General features: G+C 49.2%; 1 protein-coding gene across 1 annotated transcript in view; it reads right to left on the bottom strand.

The window, feature by feature from the left end:
- The window catches only part of GPR179 (G protein-coupled receptor 179), a 221,240-nt gene that overhangs the window by 33,015 nt on the left and 168,101 nt on the right, over positions 1-20,124 (bottom strand). Inside the window, exon 6 of the mRNA XM_069237498.1 lies at positions 9,352-9,461. Coding sequence (XP_069093599.1) covers positions 9,352-9,461 — 110 coding nt within the window. The remainder of the gene's footprint in view (positions 1-9,351; positions 9,462-20,124) is intronic.

Here is a 20,124-nt window from a genome sequence, read left to right as displayed (position 1 = left end):
AACCAAGACAACTATTTTGGTGTTCAAAAGGTCACTCTGTTCCCTGGCTCTGTAAATTAAACATGTTAGTAGTTTAAGGGCCTTGAAGAAACCTTTTCTGTTGAGAAGGCTAAACAACGTTGACGAGCCACCAGACTAATTATCAGTAAGATTGACTGGCTGGAATTTTGTGTTAAGGTTTGAACCAGGATAACAGTGAAAGTGGTCCAAAAAACTATTTTTGTTACAATTAGCACCATGTGTGAACTGTATACACTGAGCGCACTTTCTTTTCATAGCTGGTTATGGTCTATATTAGGCTTTGTTACAATAGTTTATATAACTATAAACAAACTCTTTCTTACTTGTTATACTTGGTCGGGTCTCTCTTCTTTTTTTGTTTTATATGCATTGTAATTATTGTGCACCTCTGGCATGTGCTATGATTACAGAGCAGTTTTTCAAACGCAAGAACTATTCTATCAATATGTTTGATTTACCTGATCTTCTGTCAGGTTCAGGCACACATTCATTGCCATATTTTCTAGGTTAGTTTCTAGTGAATTATGTCCTGATTGCAGTTCAAGCGGTTTGAAGCTCAGTTGTACTCACTTGTGTGGCTGGACTTGGCCAGGTGACATCCATGCTTCTCCCCCATCTTCCCCACTACTTGGAGACTTGCTCTTCTGGATTGTCGCTGGATTTACTATTTTCCACCCGCTGTGCTGGTATTTTTACCCAGACTTTTTTGCCCGGGACCACGCACGGTCCTGCCTACCTTGTTTTTGTAAACCAGTCCTTCCTTAATTGTTATACTTGGTCATGTCTCCTTTTTTTTGTTCCTTGTAAGTTAAAAATATTTTATTTCTTATAATTCTGAACCCTCTACATACAGGCATGATCTATGAACCACCTGCATACAGGCATGGCCTCAATGGAGCTTGTCACCCGCTTCACACAGGCATGGCCTCAATGGAGCTTGGCACCCGCTCCACACAGGCATGGCTTCTGTGGAGCATGGCACCCCTCTGCATAAAGGCATGGTGCCTGCGGACGATGCCACCCATCTGCGGAATGGCATGGCCTCTGTGCAGCATGACACCCCACTACATACAGGAATGACCTATGTGTAAGATGTCGCCCAACCACTACAGACACATGACACGTGTGGAGCATGGCCCATATCTGCTTACAGGCATAATTTATGTGGACCACTGTATGTAGGGATAGCCTCTGTGAAGCATGGCACCTATTTATATATAAACATGATTTCTGTCGAGAATTGCGCTCATCCGCATACATGCATGTCTGCAAGCTGTGTAACATGGCACTTCTCTATATATAGGCACAACTTTGGTGGAAAATAGAACCCATCTGCATACTGGTTTGGCCTTTGTGGACGCATGATCTGTGTGTGGCATTGCACCCATCTGAATACAGACATTGCCTCTGTTAAAGCATTGGCACTCAGCTGCATACAGGCATGGAATATATAGAGAATGGCACACCTCTGCATGTAGACAAGAACTCTGTAGAGCATGGTGGCCACTCATCTGCATGCAAGCATGGTCTTTGTGGAGCATGGCACCCCTCTGTACAGAGGGATAGCCTCTGTGGTACATGCCACCTATCTGTTTACAGACATGGCCTTTGTGAAGCATGCCCCCCTCGCATAAATGCAGGGTACCTGTGGAGCATGGCACACCTCTGCATACAGGTATGATTTCTGTGGAACATGGCACCCATCCAGGGCCGGCTTTAGGGCAGTGTGACTGGTGCGGCCGCACCGGGTGCTGATCTGGATATGGGGGCGATGACCTCAGGGGGGTGCTGTGTTTAACAATAACTTACGAAATTGCGATTTAAAAGCACCTGCTGAGAAGTTCCTTGTGTGTCCAGCCTTCAGGAAACAATTACAATTTTAAGATAGCTCTTGTCATTAATGTTGAAGTTGGTCATGGGGTGAGGGAGGCGCCAAAAAAGGTTGCTGCACTGGGCGCCACCACCGCTAAAGCCGGCGCTGACTGCACCTCTACGAGCCAGTCCAGACACTGCTCTCTTGCTCTTGTGTTAGCAGCACATCATGAGGGCAGTGCCAGAATTTGCTTGGGTAGGCAAAGTTAGCGCTCATTAGGAGACCGGCGGGGATGCAGCTGTGATTTCTCACGGCTCACTAATTAGTGATGTGAGAGAGGCTTCTAGTGCGCATGTCAGGCTGGCCGCAGAAATACTGCCGTCCAACCCGAAATGCGCATTGGCTGCCACTTTCGAAAGCCAGTGAGTGACTGTCCAAGGTAGGTGAATGTGGAGTCCGAATCAAGGGCTGTTGATTATTTTAAACCCCTCCAACCTTCCTCACAAACTTACAACAACTGGTCCACAACAGCTGAAACAAGCTGACTGCTACGACGAGAAACTTTTTACTGAGCTGATCTTTAATTTTTCATACTGGGAATGGGGGGGCACGAGTATAGGTCCAGGGGCACCAATATAGGAGGGTCACGCCCCAACGCCCTTAAAGAGGAATTGCCCCTGAACTCCTCCTTGTCCTTTGACTGTCCACTTCCATGGGGGGTGGGTGTCTGCATTTAGGCCATGGCCAGCTCCCACCTCTCCCAACTGTTGGCTTTAGCTATTGATGCAAAGCGGCCCAAAACTGCTCTGATTCTTTCTATTCAGATAATTCTCCCAGCCAGTTGACCCAGTCACCTCTACACCAACGTCTTCCAGGCCACAGGCTCTGCCCTTGATTGTTTCCTTCCGGTTCAACACACGAGGCCATTGTGGTAGCCTGCCAGTACCCCCCTGGGTCCTGACTGTCGCCTGTTTGTGGACTGTTCCCTTTCAGCAAACTGCCAGGCCTCTGCGCCAAAAGGACCGCCTGTATGTCTACTGTGCCTCTGCGACGGTTATCCACTGGTGTACTCCATCTCTGCTCCTTGCCTTCTCTGAGGGTGGGTGGATGTCTTCTGAAGAATCCACAGGAGAAAGTGGGCCCAGTGCCAGGCACCTGCGGTTAAATACCTTCCACCCCCTAGCCACATTCCTAAAGCTAAATTTACGACTGGGCTGGACCCAGTGTCCCCCTCCCTGACGAGTAACTTCCTTGCCTGCCTTATCTTCCCCTCCTTACTCCCAATTAGTCTGGGTCCTGCTCCCTGGGGGTGGCCTCCACTAAGACCCATGGTCCAGCCATATCTCCCACCCACTTGGGTGGGGGGCCGAACCAAGGGGCAAAGTTGTTCCCATCTCCTGGCAGATTCAGGGCTGCCTCTGATCACTCGGGGTGGATGTCCAAAGTTGTTTGTACCCCAGGTTGAAGTGTGTGTCCTGAGCGTGTCCCTTTAACTGAGCATGACCTAAGCAATGAGGTGGATGTGCTGTGTTCAGAGGGGTAACCTGCTTCCATGGGGTCATATTTAGTTTGAGGCAGTATGCAGAAGAATGCTTTGTCTCCCCCCAATAAGTTGTGTCAGTATTCAGAGCAGTGACATATACGTCTCCCTGAGGTCATCCTGGTAACATGTCCCCCCTCAGTCATGCTACTGAGCTGTAATCCTTTCCAGAGATTTAATTCCTTCATACAGATGGGTGCCATGCTCCTGCTAGGTCATAGCATTAATCAAAAGAGATTAATGGATTCCCAGGCTGGGCTTTCAGTATGCAGATGTGTGATGTTCTACATAGGTCAGGCCTCTATGAAAAGGTCATGCACGTATACAGACTGGAGTCCTCCTTGCTTAAGGCCATGCCTGAATACAGAAGTGTAGCAGGTGTGGTATGGACTGTAATTCAAGCAAGGAAAAATGCCCCCCATCTAATTTTTGGTAGCGATATAACAGCTATAATTGTGGTGCAGTGGCCCCACCGGACGCCTAGGCTCCAGTGGCAATGCACCTTCTGCACTATTGATAGCTATGCCTCTGCCTGTATGCAAAGAAGTGACTTACTTCACAGAGGTCCTGCCTGTCTGCAGAGGGGTGACCTGCTCCACAGAGGTCTTTCTGGCATGAAGAGAGGCGACCTGCTGCCTACACGTCATCCCTGTAGGCAGAGGGGTACCATTCTCCACTAAGGTTGTGCCTGTATGTGGAGGGGTGTCTTGCTCCACAGAGACAGAGATCCTCATCCTCGGCTCCAACCGCTCTGCATGGGACAACTCCTGGTGGCCAGCCACCCTAGGAACCGCACCCACGCATGCAATCGAGGCTTCATCCTGAACTCATCGCTCACCATGACCCATCAAGTCAATGCCGTTTTATCTTCCTGCTTAAACACCCTCCGCATGCTTTGCAAGATCTTCAGATGGATCCCCATCGAAACAAGAAGGACTGTCACCCACGCCCTCGCCAGCAGCAGACTGGGCTACGGCAACGCGCTCTATGCAGGAACCACAGCCAAGCTCCAGAAGAAACTTCAACGTATCCGGAACGCCTCCGCACGCCTCATCCTCAACATCCCACGCCGCGACCACATCTCAGCCCACCACAGAGACCTACACTTGCTGCCAGTCACCAAGAGGATCACCTTCAAACTCCTCATCCACGGCCACAAAGCTCTTCACAACACGGGCCCTGCCTACCTCAACGAGCGACTCACCTTCCACGCTCCCACCCGCCAGCTCCGCTCCACCAAGCTTGCCCTCGCCGCCGTCCCTCGCATCCATCGAACTACAGCCGGCGGCAGATCCTTTTCCCACCTCGCCGCCAAGCCCTGGAACACCTTCCCCGTCCACCTACAACAGACCCAGGACCTCCTAACCTTCAGGAAACACCTCAAGACCTGGCTATTCGAGCAGTAGCAGATCTTCCCCCCCACTTTTCAGCACCTTGAGACCCTAGCGGGTGAGTATCGCGCTTTACAAATGTTTGATTGATTGAGAGGTCTGCCTGGTATGCAGAGGTATGACCTGTTCCACAGGGGTCTTTTTGGTAGAAAGAGGGGTCCCCATGCTATCCATAGAGGTAACTTGTTTCCCTAAAGGTTATGCCTGTATGCAGAGAGATGTATGCTTCGCAGAGGTTCCACGCAGAGTGGCCGGAAGCAGGAGAGGAGATTATGCCCTTCAAGGAGGAGTTCTGGGTACTGATGCAATAGAAATGCAACTTCAGAGCATGGTGAAGAAGGCTCTAATGTCTGGAACAAGGCAATGGTACAGGCGTTGCATGGAGACTTTTGCGGATATTGCACCTGGGGTTGCTAGTACAGAAGAGGATTTTGAGGCACTGGTGATGCGGGTCAAACACTTTGCTATATGGGCGAAGGGTGCAAAGAAATCCAGGTCTTGGGTAATAGAGCACTTGGCAGCAGTAGCACACAAGGCAAAGCTGAAGGGTTTACAGGACCTAACAAAAGGATTTCTGCTCAAGGAAGCTTTGAAAGGATGGGCCAAAAATGAAAATAAGAAACAGGACTCTAGGTCACCTACAGAATTTTTACCGCTAAGAGTACTGATTGACCACCTGCCCTTGGTGTGCCATTTACACTTTGAGACTCTGCTATTTAGTACAGTTTGATCATTGGCCCTTTTTGGGGCTTTCAGGGTGAGCACGCTGGTAGTCAAAAGTGACAAAAGTGGCAGGGCCCTTTTGGTTAAGGATATGTGCTGTGGCCCTCACACTGTGACCATCCGAGTCAGGCAATCCAAGACAGATCAGATGGGCATGGGACAGAGCATTATACTGAATGAGATGTAATGTATATCCAATATTGCCCAGTTAGACTCCTGGCAAGGTACATGCATGAATGGGCAGGAGGCCAAGGCGAGGCATACCTCCTCACTCATAAAGATGGGACACCTTTGACGATATATCAGTTTAAGAAAGTGTTGGCGTCAACAGTAAAGATAGAGGGGCTCCAAGGGCATCACTTCACTACACATTCATTTATAATTGGGCCAGCCACGACAGCTTTCCGGGAAGTAATGTCCGCAAATACAATTAAAAAAATCAGGAGATGGGGATCTGATAGGTTCCTGTTATAGATAGAGGAGATGGGGATCTGATAGGTTCCTGTTATAGATAGAGGTTGATTGTGGAGCAGTAATGTATACTACCATGGCATGCTTGCTAAATATAAATAAGCCATTAATGTTGGATCGTTCTTCACCTCCCCCTTTTGTGTTTGTGTTTTCCTCCACAGAATGCAAAACCGTGTGGGTCGTCGGGCACTCTTACGTGTCTGGCAACAGTGGGGGGAATGCAATATTTGTGTTCCATGGCAAAAGGGTAGAATGGTTCGGAAAGCCTGGGTTGCAGTAGAGGAAATTGGAAGGCGTCATTCGGGCATGCCAAACCCGGGCAAGAAATCCAGACGTATTGATCATCAACTTGGGTGGGAATGAGCTCCCAGCTATAGGTAGGGGCGACTTGTTTCAGATTATGAAGGAATCTCTCACCGACGTGGCCAGGACCATGGATGCCACATAAGTGTTATGGTCAGAGATCATCCCCAGGAGGTCCTGGATAGGGGCTCAATCCCAAGGGCAGGGCCAGCTTTAGAGCGGTGCGAGCGGTGCAGCAGCACCGGATGCTGACCTGGATTGGAGGGCGCTGACCTCAGGGGGGCGCTGTGTTAAGAAATACATTTATGAAACTTGCGATTTAAAAACACCTGCTGAAAAGTTCCTTGTGCGTCCAGCCTTCAGGAAGCAATTAAAATGTCAAGATACCTCTTGTGATTAATGTTCCTGGTAGGACGAGAGATGGGAGTTTTGTCCAGGGGCAGCTTTGACGTGCCATAAAGTAGCATAGAGGGTTAATGTGCCTGCTGCAAAGAACAGAACTATATTTTATGTGGATAGCTAAGTGGATTAGTAAAGCCAGCCTTTATAATCTCTTTAAAACAAATGAATGTATGTGAAAGAGGGGCTATGGAGAGATGAGGGCACATTTGCTGGGTGGTAGTGAGGGAATCTGAGGAGGTGGTCATGGGGTTGGGGAGGATGCCAAAAAACACTGGCACACAGGGCGCTACCAGCGCTAAAGCCGGCCCTGCCCAAAGGGATATAGAGCTGTCAAGAAGGAGACTAAACAGCCTCCTGGCCATATTCCTGTTGGGGGGTGGGCTTAGGTGGGAATAAGCATAGTTTAATTAATTTGCTGCAACCAGGCTATCATGGTCTAGATGGGGTGCACTTGTTGGACATTGGGGTGGATGCATTTCTAAGGAACACAAGGGTGGCATTGAATGCAAGAGGTTATTGGTAGAGTGGAAGAATTGAGGCGCACCTCTGGTTTGGGGGGCCTTGCTGGCAGCGAAAGCTCACAGCAAGGCATGGCAGTACTTACAATGTGATCCTAAACAATAATGGCAAGTTGCTCGAGGGGAACAGGCCACAAACAGGTGACAGTCAGGACCCAGAGGGGTACTGGCAGGCTACCGCAATGACCTCATGTATTGAGCCGGAAGGCAACAATCAAGGGCAGAGCTTGTGGCTCAGAAGAATTTGGTGTATTGGTGACTGGGTCAACTGGCTGGGAAGGGTGGAGACATTCACTCAGGATATTAATTCATTCTTGGGATGGAATAGTGATACCGGAAGTGAATGGGCACCCGGTGTGCTGGAAGCAGATACTTGTCTTAAAGATGGTGTGGTTGAGCTGGAAGTGAAAGGTCACCCTGCTGGGTTGAGAGCAGATGCTTACCCAGAAGGAATTGAGTGGTTGCACCGGAAGTGAAAGGTTGGGGCTGGAAGCAGAAACTTGCCCAAAATGCAAATGAATGGCTACACCAAAGGTGATAGGGCACCTGGGGCAGACAGGCCGGCACTGAATGCACAGTGCTTGGGGGCCGTGACAAGGAGGGCACAGGCTTGTTCCGGTTGCGTCTGGAAGCAGACGACTTCCCTGAATGCAAATGAATGGTTACACCCAAGTTGATAGGGCACCTGGGGCAGACTGGCTGGCATTAATGTAGGGCACAGTGCATGGGAGGCCATGAAACGGAAAGAACTATCTCTTTGACTAAAAATGAAATGGTGGTTCAAGGATCGCTTGTAAGTTGAAAAATTGCCAAATAAACTGTGGTCTCAATTCTTCCATAAAAGTGAAATTGGTGAGGTCTGAGTTTTTGGTACCTGGGAAGGCAACCAGGTGGGGGGTGCCGCTGCTATGAAATGTGGACCGCACTATGAGAAGAAAGAGTACGTGAACCTGTAGGGTCCCCTACATCAAAGTAAGTGTCAAGGGAGTTCTCCTGACTATGTGAAAGCAGAGACTGAGGGGCACACAGCGACCAACCAGGTCCATCAAGGCTGCCTGTGCCCGGCCACTTCTTTACCTACACACTCTGCGTCGTTTCTGGTGTTATCTTTGCTTGCTTCATACTCCTACTCTCCTGCGCCTATCTAAATTCATATACTGTTTTGTGCACACCACCTCTGCTGAGAGGCTGTGCCGTACACTTACTGTCTGCCCTCTCCATGAAATAAATGTTTCCAAATGTTATTCTGAATCACCCTCCCGTCTATCCATTTTGCGCCCAGCCACAATATCTAGTTATAGAATTATTTCATCTGTTACGATGGAGCCTCTTGGGAACTGTTATTTTGCCTTCAGGACTTAAATGCCCTATTCCTTCCCTCTCTTCCCAAGTGGTTCCTCATTTAACTTGGTAGACTGTAGCTAAGATGCTTGCATTATGGTCGCACTTCTCCATAAACGCAGAACAGAAAAAACCCTTTAATACATTAGGCCCTCTATCTTTATACGTTTCGAAAAGAATCCTCCAGATCTGCAAATAAGGAGAAGGTACAGTAGATGTGGCAGAATCCAGCACACATAAAAAGAAAAAATAACAAGGAGAAATAAGGATATTTTTCCACATTATGCCCCACTTCGAAAGGCGTATCATTTTGACGAAATCCCAGGTTTACTTACCTTAGTAAACCTGGGATTGTGTCACAATCCATGGGTGGATGCATGGAAACGCTAGTGCTCCACCTGTGGAACGCCTTGTCAATGCAGAGTAACCCAAGGCATTGCCTTGCACCGCCTTGCTTTACTCTGGATTTACTAAGCCACGTAGTGCCCCGAAAGGTGGCTTTCCATGGCTTAATAAATCTCACTTAAGGGTGTGCCTTGCCTTGTGTGATGCAAGAGCAACACAACCCCTTTGTAAATCTGGGCACAAGCCTTACATCATTAGTTGTCCTCATACAGCGTGCCAAATGCTATTAGTTTGGCCTGCGCAGATGTGGCTTCCAGAACGCTATACGATGCGTTAGACACATCCTCAGGTACTGGATACACCACAGTAGCTTGGCCAGTGTCCAGTAATAACACTCCCTTTTTCTAGTGGTTAAACCTTTCTATGTGCACCCCAGCATTTCTCACACTCTCCTCACAGCCTTGTAACAAGCTCCTCAGGTACCTGTACAGTTTGAGGGTGATTGTCCCATATACGATGGTGAACCCCAACATGCGCACCCATCGTAGGACGAGGCACCGGAAGAGGCTCGGCTTGAAGTACAGAATGAAGACCTGCAAGAGGAAAGGGGAAAATTATACATGTTTCTATCACACACAGAATGTTGGAGGGGCTGCAGTGGTTACTGTCAGGGCACTGGCCAAAGGAGACTAACAGACTTCACATGTTAACGGATTCTGGACATGTTTCACCTGCTACTATCGGACATTGCATGCAAGGCTAACAAGGGACATTACATGTCAAACTTAAACATTCCATTTGCAGGAGTAGAGGACAGATATTAAATGGGGCTAACAGATATTGCATGCCAAAGGGTTAAATTCTACATAACAACCAATATTTTACTTGCAGGGGATGTCACTTCACAAATGAATTTCTTCCAGTCAGAGGCAAAGATTCAATACAAGTTCATCTCCTTTCATCCAACCTATGTGTCCTTAATCATGACAGTAAGTTTAGGTTATATGAATCCCAAACCACTCTACACAGCTTCATTATGGTTAATTGTTTGAATAACAAAACCTGAACTTACTAATTGCAATCAGGGCTCACGGTTAGGTGAATATTGGAAGAGCAGCTTCAAATGTCTGAGTGTAACCACTGTCTATTATTTGATTTTCAGTCTAGTTATGAAAACTAAATGCTCCAATCATATTTAAAACAGTTTTGACTTGTAGAGTGTGCTTTTTAGAAAACCAAAGCCTGTTTTTGCCTAAGTCCTGTATTTCTAACTACTTTATTAAATAACTTCCTTCTATTTTTACTGCACTCCACCGGTATTGTGCATTTTTTCACTTACTGCCTTAAAATAATTTGCCTGTTTGGAAAAAAGCATTGTTTTCACAATAACTGCACCAAAATAAACAAGGAATGAATGCTTATTCCTATATATTGCGGTCTCAGGGTTCTGATTACATTTACATACCAATTGTTTTTCAGCCTCCAGGTTTATGTTGTCACCAGAAACCCTCAGTGGCAATATTAGACCATATCAAACAGTTAGAGGGTATGTTTAGGGGTGGACGTAACGCCTGTAATTCCAATTTGCTGTAGCATAATTATGCAAAATTGCAGCAAAAGTATGTGAGATTACGCAAGGAGAATAACCCAGCTATTAAGCAATTTTCATAGCGTAAAATGCACCCTTGCATCCAAAATGGGCCTGAGGATGCATAATGTGCCAAGAAAATAGCACTAAATGCAAAAGAACACAAACCACAGCAGCTGCTCCCACTCTGTTCCTGTGCTCATGTGGTAGTCATTTTTGGCCAAAATCACTCTGAATTATGCAACTGGGTGTAATTTTCAGTGGCGGGGGCACCACAGTGCCCAACTGCAAGACGGCTGCCACCTTGTGAGGCTCTGCCGTCCAATGACGATTATACTGCAATTCTATGTCAGGACTGGAGGCGAGGATTATGCATATCTTTCCTCACTCTTTATTACACAGCCAGTTCAAAGTTCAATAAACACAAACTACAACTCCCATGAAGCCATCTCCATGGTAACCAAAGTCCAATCAATCCTTCTCCAACAGTCCGTATATATATGCTGTGATCACCCCGTCCTTCCTCTTTCTTCAATGCTCGCTGTCAGTTAAGTCTTTGCCAAGCTTACTCTCTTTACACTGTTTATTATATTGTTGAAACGCTTCTGTAGCCTTGTGCCGGCATAACGTGGTTGTATTTCTAGCCTTGCTGTCACCGCACGCAGTAGGCTTTTTTTAGCCCGAGTGCAGATTCACATTGCAGTGACACGTCGGGTCCACCAGAGGGCGCTCTTCCATGTGTCTCTGGTGATCCACAGTGCTTTTCCTCAGCGATTTGTGTCGTGCTTGCACTCATTCGCTATCGGAACAGCGCAACAGGGGGTCTTGAGCTTGGGCTCATTTTGTTAACCCCTCCAACCTCGTGAGGCACTGTGTTTGCGATAAGGTAGACTCCTGGCTTGGGAGCATAGTGGAAATCGCGTGCTGCGACCGCTGGGCTTCACTTGTGACAGGAACACGGGGGGCTAACCCTTATATTCTTTCAGGGTGTTTTCCTGTCTTGTGCCTGCCCGCCGTGTTCACCCTAGATGCAGTCCATGCAGGACCACAATTTCTTCCCCACCCTGTCCCCGGGGGAAGGCCCTTCTCAGTGCACTCTACCTCCTGAGGTGGATGTGCTACTCTCACAGGCCATTTCCAAGGCCGTGGCTCCCCTAAAGGAAAGTGCGCCAAAATTATCAGAACAAGTTGCTAAGTGGACAGGTGTGTTTGGGGGGGGACAGGAGCAGACTCAAATACATCATCAAATGTCAAAGCTTTTAAGAAATTGCGCAAGCGCGACGCGGGGCACCTGGAGGGTTTCGACCGTCTTACCGGAACCTTTCATAATAGTGCGCGCGCGCTCAAGCGACCACCCTTCCGGGAGGGACTTTTGCCCAGAGAGACCGGTGAGGAGGCTCACATACAAGGCCCGGATGTGGGCTCACCCATGCGGGTTCAGGAGAACACAGAGGAGAATTCCTCCTCCGGCGAAGAGGAGGAGTTTGGTCGACCATGGCATCCGGTTCTCACCACGCCAGACCCGAAGGAGGCAGAGGATTCCAGTTCAGATATGTTTGATCCCGAGGGTATCTCTGAGATCCTCGGAATAGCGTCTGGAACAGAAGGTTGCTGAGTATGTTGCCAGCAAGATACGCCAACCTCTTGATAAGGAGGTTCGGGCCCGCCTGAAAGACGAATGCCCTCGCACTACACTACCAGGCAAAGTAGCAGCAACTCTGGAGTTAGATCAGAAGATGTGTACCTTCTTCACAAGGTACATGAAAGATCCAAAAAAGGGCATCAATTGGTCCTGGAGGGCATGCCAGGACAAATTGTTAAATTTGTTAGGACCCCTAACTCAGATTATTCAATTGGCCAAGCATGCAAGGCATACAGACACTCCTCTGCCGACGGACATCATGGCGGGATGGGCCCAGAGGGCGGTTTGCCTCCTGGGCAACGGCAACTGCACTATCTCAACTGAGAGGCGCCGTTCTCTTCTTATTAAGATAGATCCCAAGCTGGGAGAAGTCTCTGGTTCAGAGGCAGGGGCGGTCACCCGGGGCAACCTATTTGGTGACCCATTTGTTAAAGAACTGGGCAAATTTGTGGCCACTTTTTCGGCTCTTGATAAGGCACAGACCTCCATTAACAGAATCTTTCCAGGGAAGATTTTTGGTGGGGCCAAAGAGGCAGGGGTTGCTCCTCTGGCCGCCTCTATAAACAAGGCCCCAGTACCTACGGCAACAGGAACACAGGGCAACGGCCGCCAAGATGCCTTCTTCCCCAACCAGGGTAGAGGAAAAAGCAGAACAGACAGAGGCGCAAGTGGTGGAGCGAACGCTTCAGGAGGCCCTAAAGGTAAGAATTACCCTTTCTTTCCCTCAAATTCTCGGAGGGAGACTGCATTTGTTTGCGCATGCGTGGGCACAGTTAACCTCAGTTGGGTGGGTTTTACAGACGGTAACAGGTTTTCACATAGAATTCTGGGGAACACCGATCCAAGACGATTTTCCATGACCTTTGGTTTTTTCAGGTGCGGATTCAGCACTGATAGATTCGGAGGTTCAGGCTCTCCTGCAAAAGGACGCCATCCACAGACCTATCCTTCATCCCAGGGGTTTTGTGAGCAATATATTCCTGGTGGAGAAAAAGGACAAAGGCTTGCGCCCGGTGATCAACCTAAAGGCTTTCAATGAATGGGTGGTATACAGACACTTCAAGATGGAGGGCATCCACATGCTCAGAGACCTCCTCTTACATGGGGATTGGATGATTCGTCTGGACCTCAAGGATGCTTACCTGACGGTCCCAATTTTCCCCCCGCATCCCAGGTTTCTGCAATTTCTTTTGAGGGAGGAGGTGTTCGAGTTCACGTCCCTTCCCTTCGGCCTGTCTTCGTCACTGTGGTGCTTCAAAAAACTACTCAAACCAGCGGTGGAGTACGTCCGGTCTCGGGGGATTCGTCTGATCATTTATCTCGACGATATCCTTCTGATGGATCAATCCCAGGCACAGCTTCTGTCCAATGCGACCATGACTATTGCTCTCCTCCAGGGCTTGGGGTTTGTAATAAGCCAACAAAAATCAGACCTCCATCCCTCACAGTCTATGACTTTTCTGGGCTTCCTCATAGATTCTAAGTCAGCCTCTCTGAGTCTTCCAATCTCGAAAATATTCAAGATCCAGAAGGAATTGAAGAAGGTCATGAGGCGCGACAGAATCTCCCTCAGACAGTTGGCCAGAGTGGTGGGACTTCTGTCATCCTCAATTCAGGCTATCTTCCCGGGCCCTCCTCATTACAGGGCTCTGCAAAACCTGAAGGCTCATCACCTCCAACGCGGAGTGACTTACTCCAAATTGATATCTCTTCCCCAGGAGGTGAGAATGGAGCTCCAATGGTGGTTAGACCACATGGAGGCTTGGAACAGCAGGACGATCTTTGGCTCCTCGCCGGACTTGATAATCGAATCGGATGCCAGCAGTCAGGGATGGGGAGCCTGGTGTGGGGATGTCTCGTTCGGTGGATGTTGGACCCCACAAGAACTCAATCTGCACATCAATTGTCTGGCGCTCCTGGCGGGTTTGTTTGCGGTCCGGTCTCTGACACGGACAAGGTTTCTTGCTGTATCCTTCTGAGGATGGACAACATGTCTGCCGTACAATATACAAATCGCCTGGGGGGCACTCGCTCAAGAGCCCTAGCGGAATTGGCGAAGGACTTTTGCCATTTTTGCCTTCAGCACCAGATATCGGTGACAGCGGAGTATCTCCCGGGCTCTCAGAATGCACTGACGGATTGGAACTCCAGATTTCTGGAGGATACCAGCAATTGGCAGATGGACAAGGGTGTATTTTCGGCACTCATGAAACGTTGGGGTCCGTGTTCAGTAGATCTCTTTGTGTCCAGGTGGAACGCCCACTTACTGAGGTACTTTAGCTGGTGCCTGGATCCGGGCGCGGCAGCAGTGGATGCATTTTTGCAGGATTGGGGGAGAGAGCAGGGTTACGCTTTCCCCCCATTCTTGCTGATTCCGAGAGTGTCAGTCCAAGTGCGTAGTCGGGGAGATACAGTGGTGTTGATAACCCCACTGTCGAGGTCACAGGTGTGGTTCCCAACCCTATTGGAGCTCTCTTGTGATTTTCTAATACTCCTTCTGGACTTCACAGAGATACTCTTGGACCCTATGGGGCATTACCATCCCCTGGTCCTGCAAGGCCACCTCAAACTGGTGGCTTAGAGGATTTCCAGAATTGCTGGGAAGACAGCAGACTTTCTAAGGAAGCTGAGAACCTCATCAGACAAGCCTGGGCTCCGGGCACAAGCAAACGATATAGGTCCGTCTGGAACCGCTGGGTGCGTTGGTCTGTGGCAAGAAACAAGGATCCCATGGGGGCCCAAGTTACAGACATCATACATTTTTTGGCGGAGATGGCAGAGGCTGGTTTGTCTTATTGTTCGATCAACTCTTTTAGATCGCCAATTTCCGTGGGTCATCCTCCGTTGAACAACAATCCAGTGGGGGAACACCCATGGGTATGCAAATTGCTTAAAAGTATCAGGCTTTCCAAACCCCCGGAACCCAGGTATTTGGAACTGTGGGACGTCAATCAGGTTCTACGTCTTTTGTCCTCCTGGCAGGACAATCAGTACCTCTCCCGGAAGGAGCTGTCAGCAAAACTGGCCATGTTGTTATGTCTCATTTGGTGCAAGAGGGTTTCGGACATGAGAGCCCTTGACCTTTTGGCGTGGGTTTCTCTCCTGGGGGGGTAACCTTCACGGTCTCCAGATGAACTAAATGTAATACCAGGTCGGTAACCTATCCAGCTTTCGAACATGCGCCCAAGTTATGTGTGGTCAGATGTCTAAAGGCATATGAGGAAATGACGGCTGAACTCCGACCCCTGGGGAGAGACCTGATAAAGAAACCCTTTAGAGCAGTTTCATCCCCTTCTATTGCTAGGTGGATCAAATAGCTTCTTATAGAAGCGGGTATCAATGTAAAGATTTTTGGGGAACACTCCAATTGGGGTGCCATGGCTTCCAAGGCCATCCAGGTAGGTTGGAAGATATTATGAATGCTGCTGATTGGTCATCAGAGTCGACCTTCAAAAAGTTTTACTTTAAACCTATTCACGAAGCAGCCTCTTTGGTGGTAAGTAAGCTTTAAACATGCATAATCCTCGCCTCCGGTCCTGACAAAGAATGAGAAATTTCCTAGCTATCAAGAAGGAAAGTTTCAATTCTATTAAGGACACGGAGGCGAGGATTATCCCACCTGACACAATGGATGTGTCTCCCACCCAATAGGTGTCCAGACACAGCGTCATTTGGAGATGGTATCTGCGGTTACAATGGTCATATGTTGAACCCTTGGTTTTGATTGTCTAATGCTTGATGGGGGCTTTATTCGTTTATTTATTCTTGTATGGGAATTCTGCAGTACAACGTGTAGCTATGTAAACTGATCATGCCTTTTGGGGGGGCGTATCCAACTTTGCTGATCATATTGCATTGTTTTCTTACAAACGATACTGTGACACCTTGAGGATGCCTTAACTTCCAATCGCAGTGAAGTCGAGGAAGGACGGGGCGATCACAGCATATATATGCGGACTGTTGGAGAAGGATTGATTGGATGTTGGTTACCATGGAGATGGCTTCATGGGAGTTGTAGTTTGTGTTTATTGAACTTTGAACTGGCTGTTTAATAAAGAGTGAGGAAAGATATGCATAATCCTCGCCTCCGTGTCCTTAATAGAATTGAAACTTTCCTTCTCGATAGCTAGGACATTTCTCATTATCCCTGTTACTTGGAGGAATCAACTCCTGGCCAGTGCGGCAAATCAATCCCATAGTGTCCCGTTGCAGGACACCAGGTTAATGACCCAAAGGCTCAATGTGGAGGCCCTGGTTTCTGTGTTGGGCTATAGGCTGTGAGAGAGACGGCAGGGTGGGCTGGACTGCTGTGTGATCAGTTGTGTGGCCAGAGCCTCAGTGGCCCTGCATGTGTCAGCAGAGAAGAGGAGCCAGCATCCGGTGCCAAGCCTGCCAGCTTAGGGACACATTGTGGGCACTGCCGAGGGGTCGGGACAGGCCATACAGCATCACCAGGTGAGGAAGATGTGCAGCAAGAGCTCGGGCCTGAGAGCCCTGGCGAAGGTAGGAGATCACGCGAGGGACGGGTGATCGCTGTGCGGCTGGAGTGGAGAGGCTGCCCAATAACTGGAGTGCTGTGGTGTTGCGGTGCGCTCTGGCCCTTCTGCGCTCTGCGTTTGCCTGTGCTGGGGCTGTGCAGGTCTGCCTGGTACCAGGCAGCCGTGGACGGGCCCCTGAACCTTGCTAGCTGTCCTTCCCCAGCTCACAGGTGACTCTGCCAATGTTACACTGTTCGGGGCTTTGTGCCGTTGGGATTCTGCTGCTGGACCCCAGGCAGACGGCACTCAGGTGGAATGATCACAAAAAGAGATGCCCTCTCAGTTAACTGATGCCTCTTGCGGGACTAGGGGGGCCTTACTCCCCCATGCGCCCTGGAGACAGTTGACGCTACGTGGTGGCACCTGCCAGTGTGGGCTCTGCTGGGAGGAAACCTGTATTATCCAACAGGTCACTCTACATCAAAATCCTGTCCTCCTCCTGCCTCCCAACCACGTCGGTGTCCCTCGGGGTGTGGCAGGGCATCTGTTGAGACAACTGCTTTGGGGCAGCAGCCCTTTGGCCCCCCTGCTTGGCATCTAATGGCTGTTTGGGATCACAGCGCTGAGCCGCTTGAAGCATACAGCAGCTGGTGTGGTTGGTCTGCTTGTACCCTCCTGGTCAGGGCCTGATTTGCGATAAGGTGGGACCGACCCCAACGCAGTGGTGTAATGAAACTGGAGTGGGCCCCCCTGCAAAGAACATCAACGGGGCCTCCCTCTGGAATCACCCAGAGACTGGGCTGATGGGGCCTCTTGGAGCTCGAGGCCCCCCCACACCGCAAGGACTGCAGGGGCCTTTGTTACGTCACTGCCCCTATGTTCTCCATTCTTCGACCTGTGCCTGTGGTACGTCGCCTGCTCGCTCTTGGACGGCCGTGAAGGAGAAAGCTGACAACAAACAGTCTAAAGTCACATTTGACTCTCGTAAAAAGGATGGGGGCTTGCAATGACCCCCTGAGGAGTGGGCCCTGACCCCTTCAGGTCTGACCCTTCCGTGGAGGATGACCCTGTACAATCATCATCCATACATTCAGTGTTCTTGGACCTCAAACATAGTCTTCCATCTACTGACTCTAAAACTGATCAGCTGACTGACTGCATGGATCAACTAAAAAAAAGGTGGATGGCCTTGGCAACAGGGTAGAACAGCTGGAGCTGCCCACTTCAGACTTGAATGACGAACAGCACACAGCAGGTGAAAAAATGCGACAGATGAAAAAGGCTGTCGAAGTTATCCACAATAAAAATTAGAATTTGGATGCTTGGTCGAGGAGGAATAACATGAGCATTCTCAGGATCCCCAAGTCCACCTCAATGGGATGCATGGAGGATTATGTGGAAGATATGCTGAGGACTCTGTATGGGAATGCCATGTCTGCATTGTTGGTAGCTGGGAGGGTGCACAAATCCTTTGGTCCGCTGCCACCACAGGGTGCTCAGGCTTACCCTATCATCATCAAATTGTTGAATTACAGGTACCTTGACACGGTTTTTCGCCTGACCCGGGAGCAGAAACCTCTCATATACCACAACACTCTCACCATATTCCCAGACTAGACCCCGATAGTTCAGGCTGCCCAGAGAGACTATTGGCTGGTAATAAGCTCTCTGCTTCAAACAGATGCTACCTACTCTCTGATATATCCGGCCAAACTGCAGATCCATCACTGGGATAAGATTAATTATTTCACTGATCCCAAGATAGCAACCACAATTATGAAAACACTCCCAAAAACTGGAGGCGCTGATTCTCATGTGGAGCGAGCTGCAGCTAATGCCCAACTGAGTGACAGTGACTGATGCTGGGGCCTGCCCTGTCCGACTCCATGTTCTACTTTGGCCCCTCCAACTGGAACTTTCATAGTTTGTGCTGTACCCAGCCGGTCCACTGGCCCTTGACTCCTGGCTTCTTGACCACACAACCTTGACACAGATTGTGAATGTTGGGCCTCTGGATCGCTCCCCTGGAATGATTCTGTTATTTGGTTTTGTCCTCTCACTTCTCAGGAGGTTTTGTGGGATGTTCTTGGGGTGGGGTTATGCTGGCTGGCCTGTTTGGGGGGCAGGTGAGGGTGGCGAGTGGAATGTTTGTGGATTGTTTACTGTAGATTGTCCCTGTGGTCCTTGCTGCGCTCCCTCCCCCTTCTCCCTTTTGCACTCCGATACATCTTTACCATTTCGTGCTGTATCTCCACCACTGAAGCGTGCGTTGACGCCACCATTCTGCTGCATTCAGCTATTAATACCCTAACCTGCTTAACATGGAACGTTTGCGGACTAAATGATGCGTGCAAAGTACGACTGGGGCCGCCCACATGCAGCCCCATAAGGTGGATATATGTATGCTCCAGGAGCTGCATCCCATTGCGGCCACCAGGACGAGGCTATGGGCCAGTTGGTTTGGTAGACGTCATCCAACTACGCCAGGGGGTGGCGATTGTTATTCCTAGTGGCCTCCCCTGGTGTACCAGGATAGATCTATGTGATCCTTCGGGCGCTAAGTGCTTTTGGCTGGTGAGCTGCAAGATCAACCCTTCTCTTATCGGGGCCCCAACTCGGACTGCCCTGACCTTTTTGTGGAGGTTTGGCACTTAGCTGGGGCACTTTGTCTGGGACCTCTTTTGTTGTGGGGGGGGGGGTTATTTTAATATTGTACTGGATCCCTTTGTGGACCGCAATAGCATAACAAGACCGCCACATCCTAATACGGCCACACTAATGCACGCACACATGGCCAACAACCACTTAGTAGATTAGCCAGGGAAGGTCCGTGTATCAAAACCATGCATAACACTTGGTTACGCATAGATTTGTGGATTGCGACTAGAGATGTTGATTCCTGGAAACACAGTGTCAGTCACCACCAGCGCATGCTATCAAATCATGCTCAAGTAATCCTAATATTGCACATCCCTCTGGTGTGGGGAGGGTGGGTACACTACAGGTTCACCTGGCTCCTTCCCAGTGGAGCCCTCAGAGACCAGGGCCCATATTTATACTTTTTTAGCGCTGCATTTGCGTCGTTTTTTGACAATTGTATTTTGTAAGTTAGCTCTGATTTTGCGTCAAAAAAGGAGGCAGGGCTGAGAGATCCTGAATGTAAATATGTTGCTGCTGGGGATAAATCCATTCTTGCTCAGATCAGATCTAAGCTTAATCAATATAAGGAGGCTGCGCAGTGAGAGGTGTATTATTTGGGGCACAAGGCTCAGGCCTGGCGTTATGGAGAAGGTGACAGGCGGGTGAATTTCTTGCACAAGCCCAGAGCTAGTGATTATGTGGTGGAGTTAGAGGATCATCAGGCAAACCTGCAGGTGGGCACAGAGGGAGTCCAACAGACTATGACTACCTTCTTCATCTCGCTTTATTCCTCCACTCACACTACTGTCCTGGACGTATACACAGAATATTTTGGAACACTCCAGTTCCTGTGGTTATAGGATGGTTTTCGGCACTTTCTGGATGCCCTGTTCACAGTTTAGGATATT

Source organism: Pleurodeles waltl, chromosome 6 (assembly GCF_031143425.1).
Source record: "Pleurodeles waltl isolate 20211129_DDA chromosome 6, aPleWal1.hap1.20221129, whole genome shotgun sequence".
In the NCBI taxonomy this organism is placed as follows: domain Eukaryota; kingdom Metazoa; phylum Chordata; class Amphibia; order Caudata; family Salamandridae; genus Pleurodeles; species Pleurodeles waltl.
The sequence above is the reverse complement of the archived record's forward strand: the minus strand, read 5'-3'. Positions and strand labels throughout refer to the sequence as shown.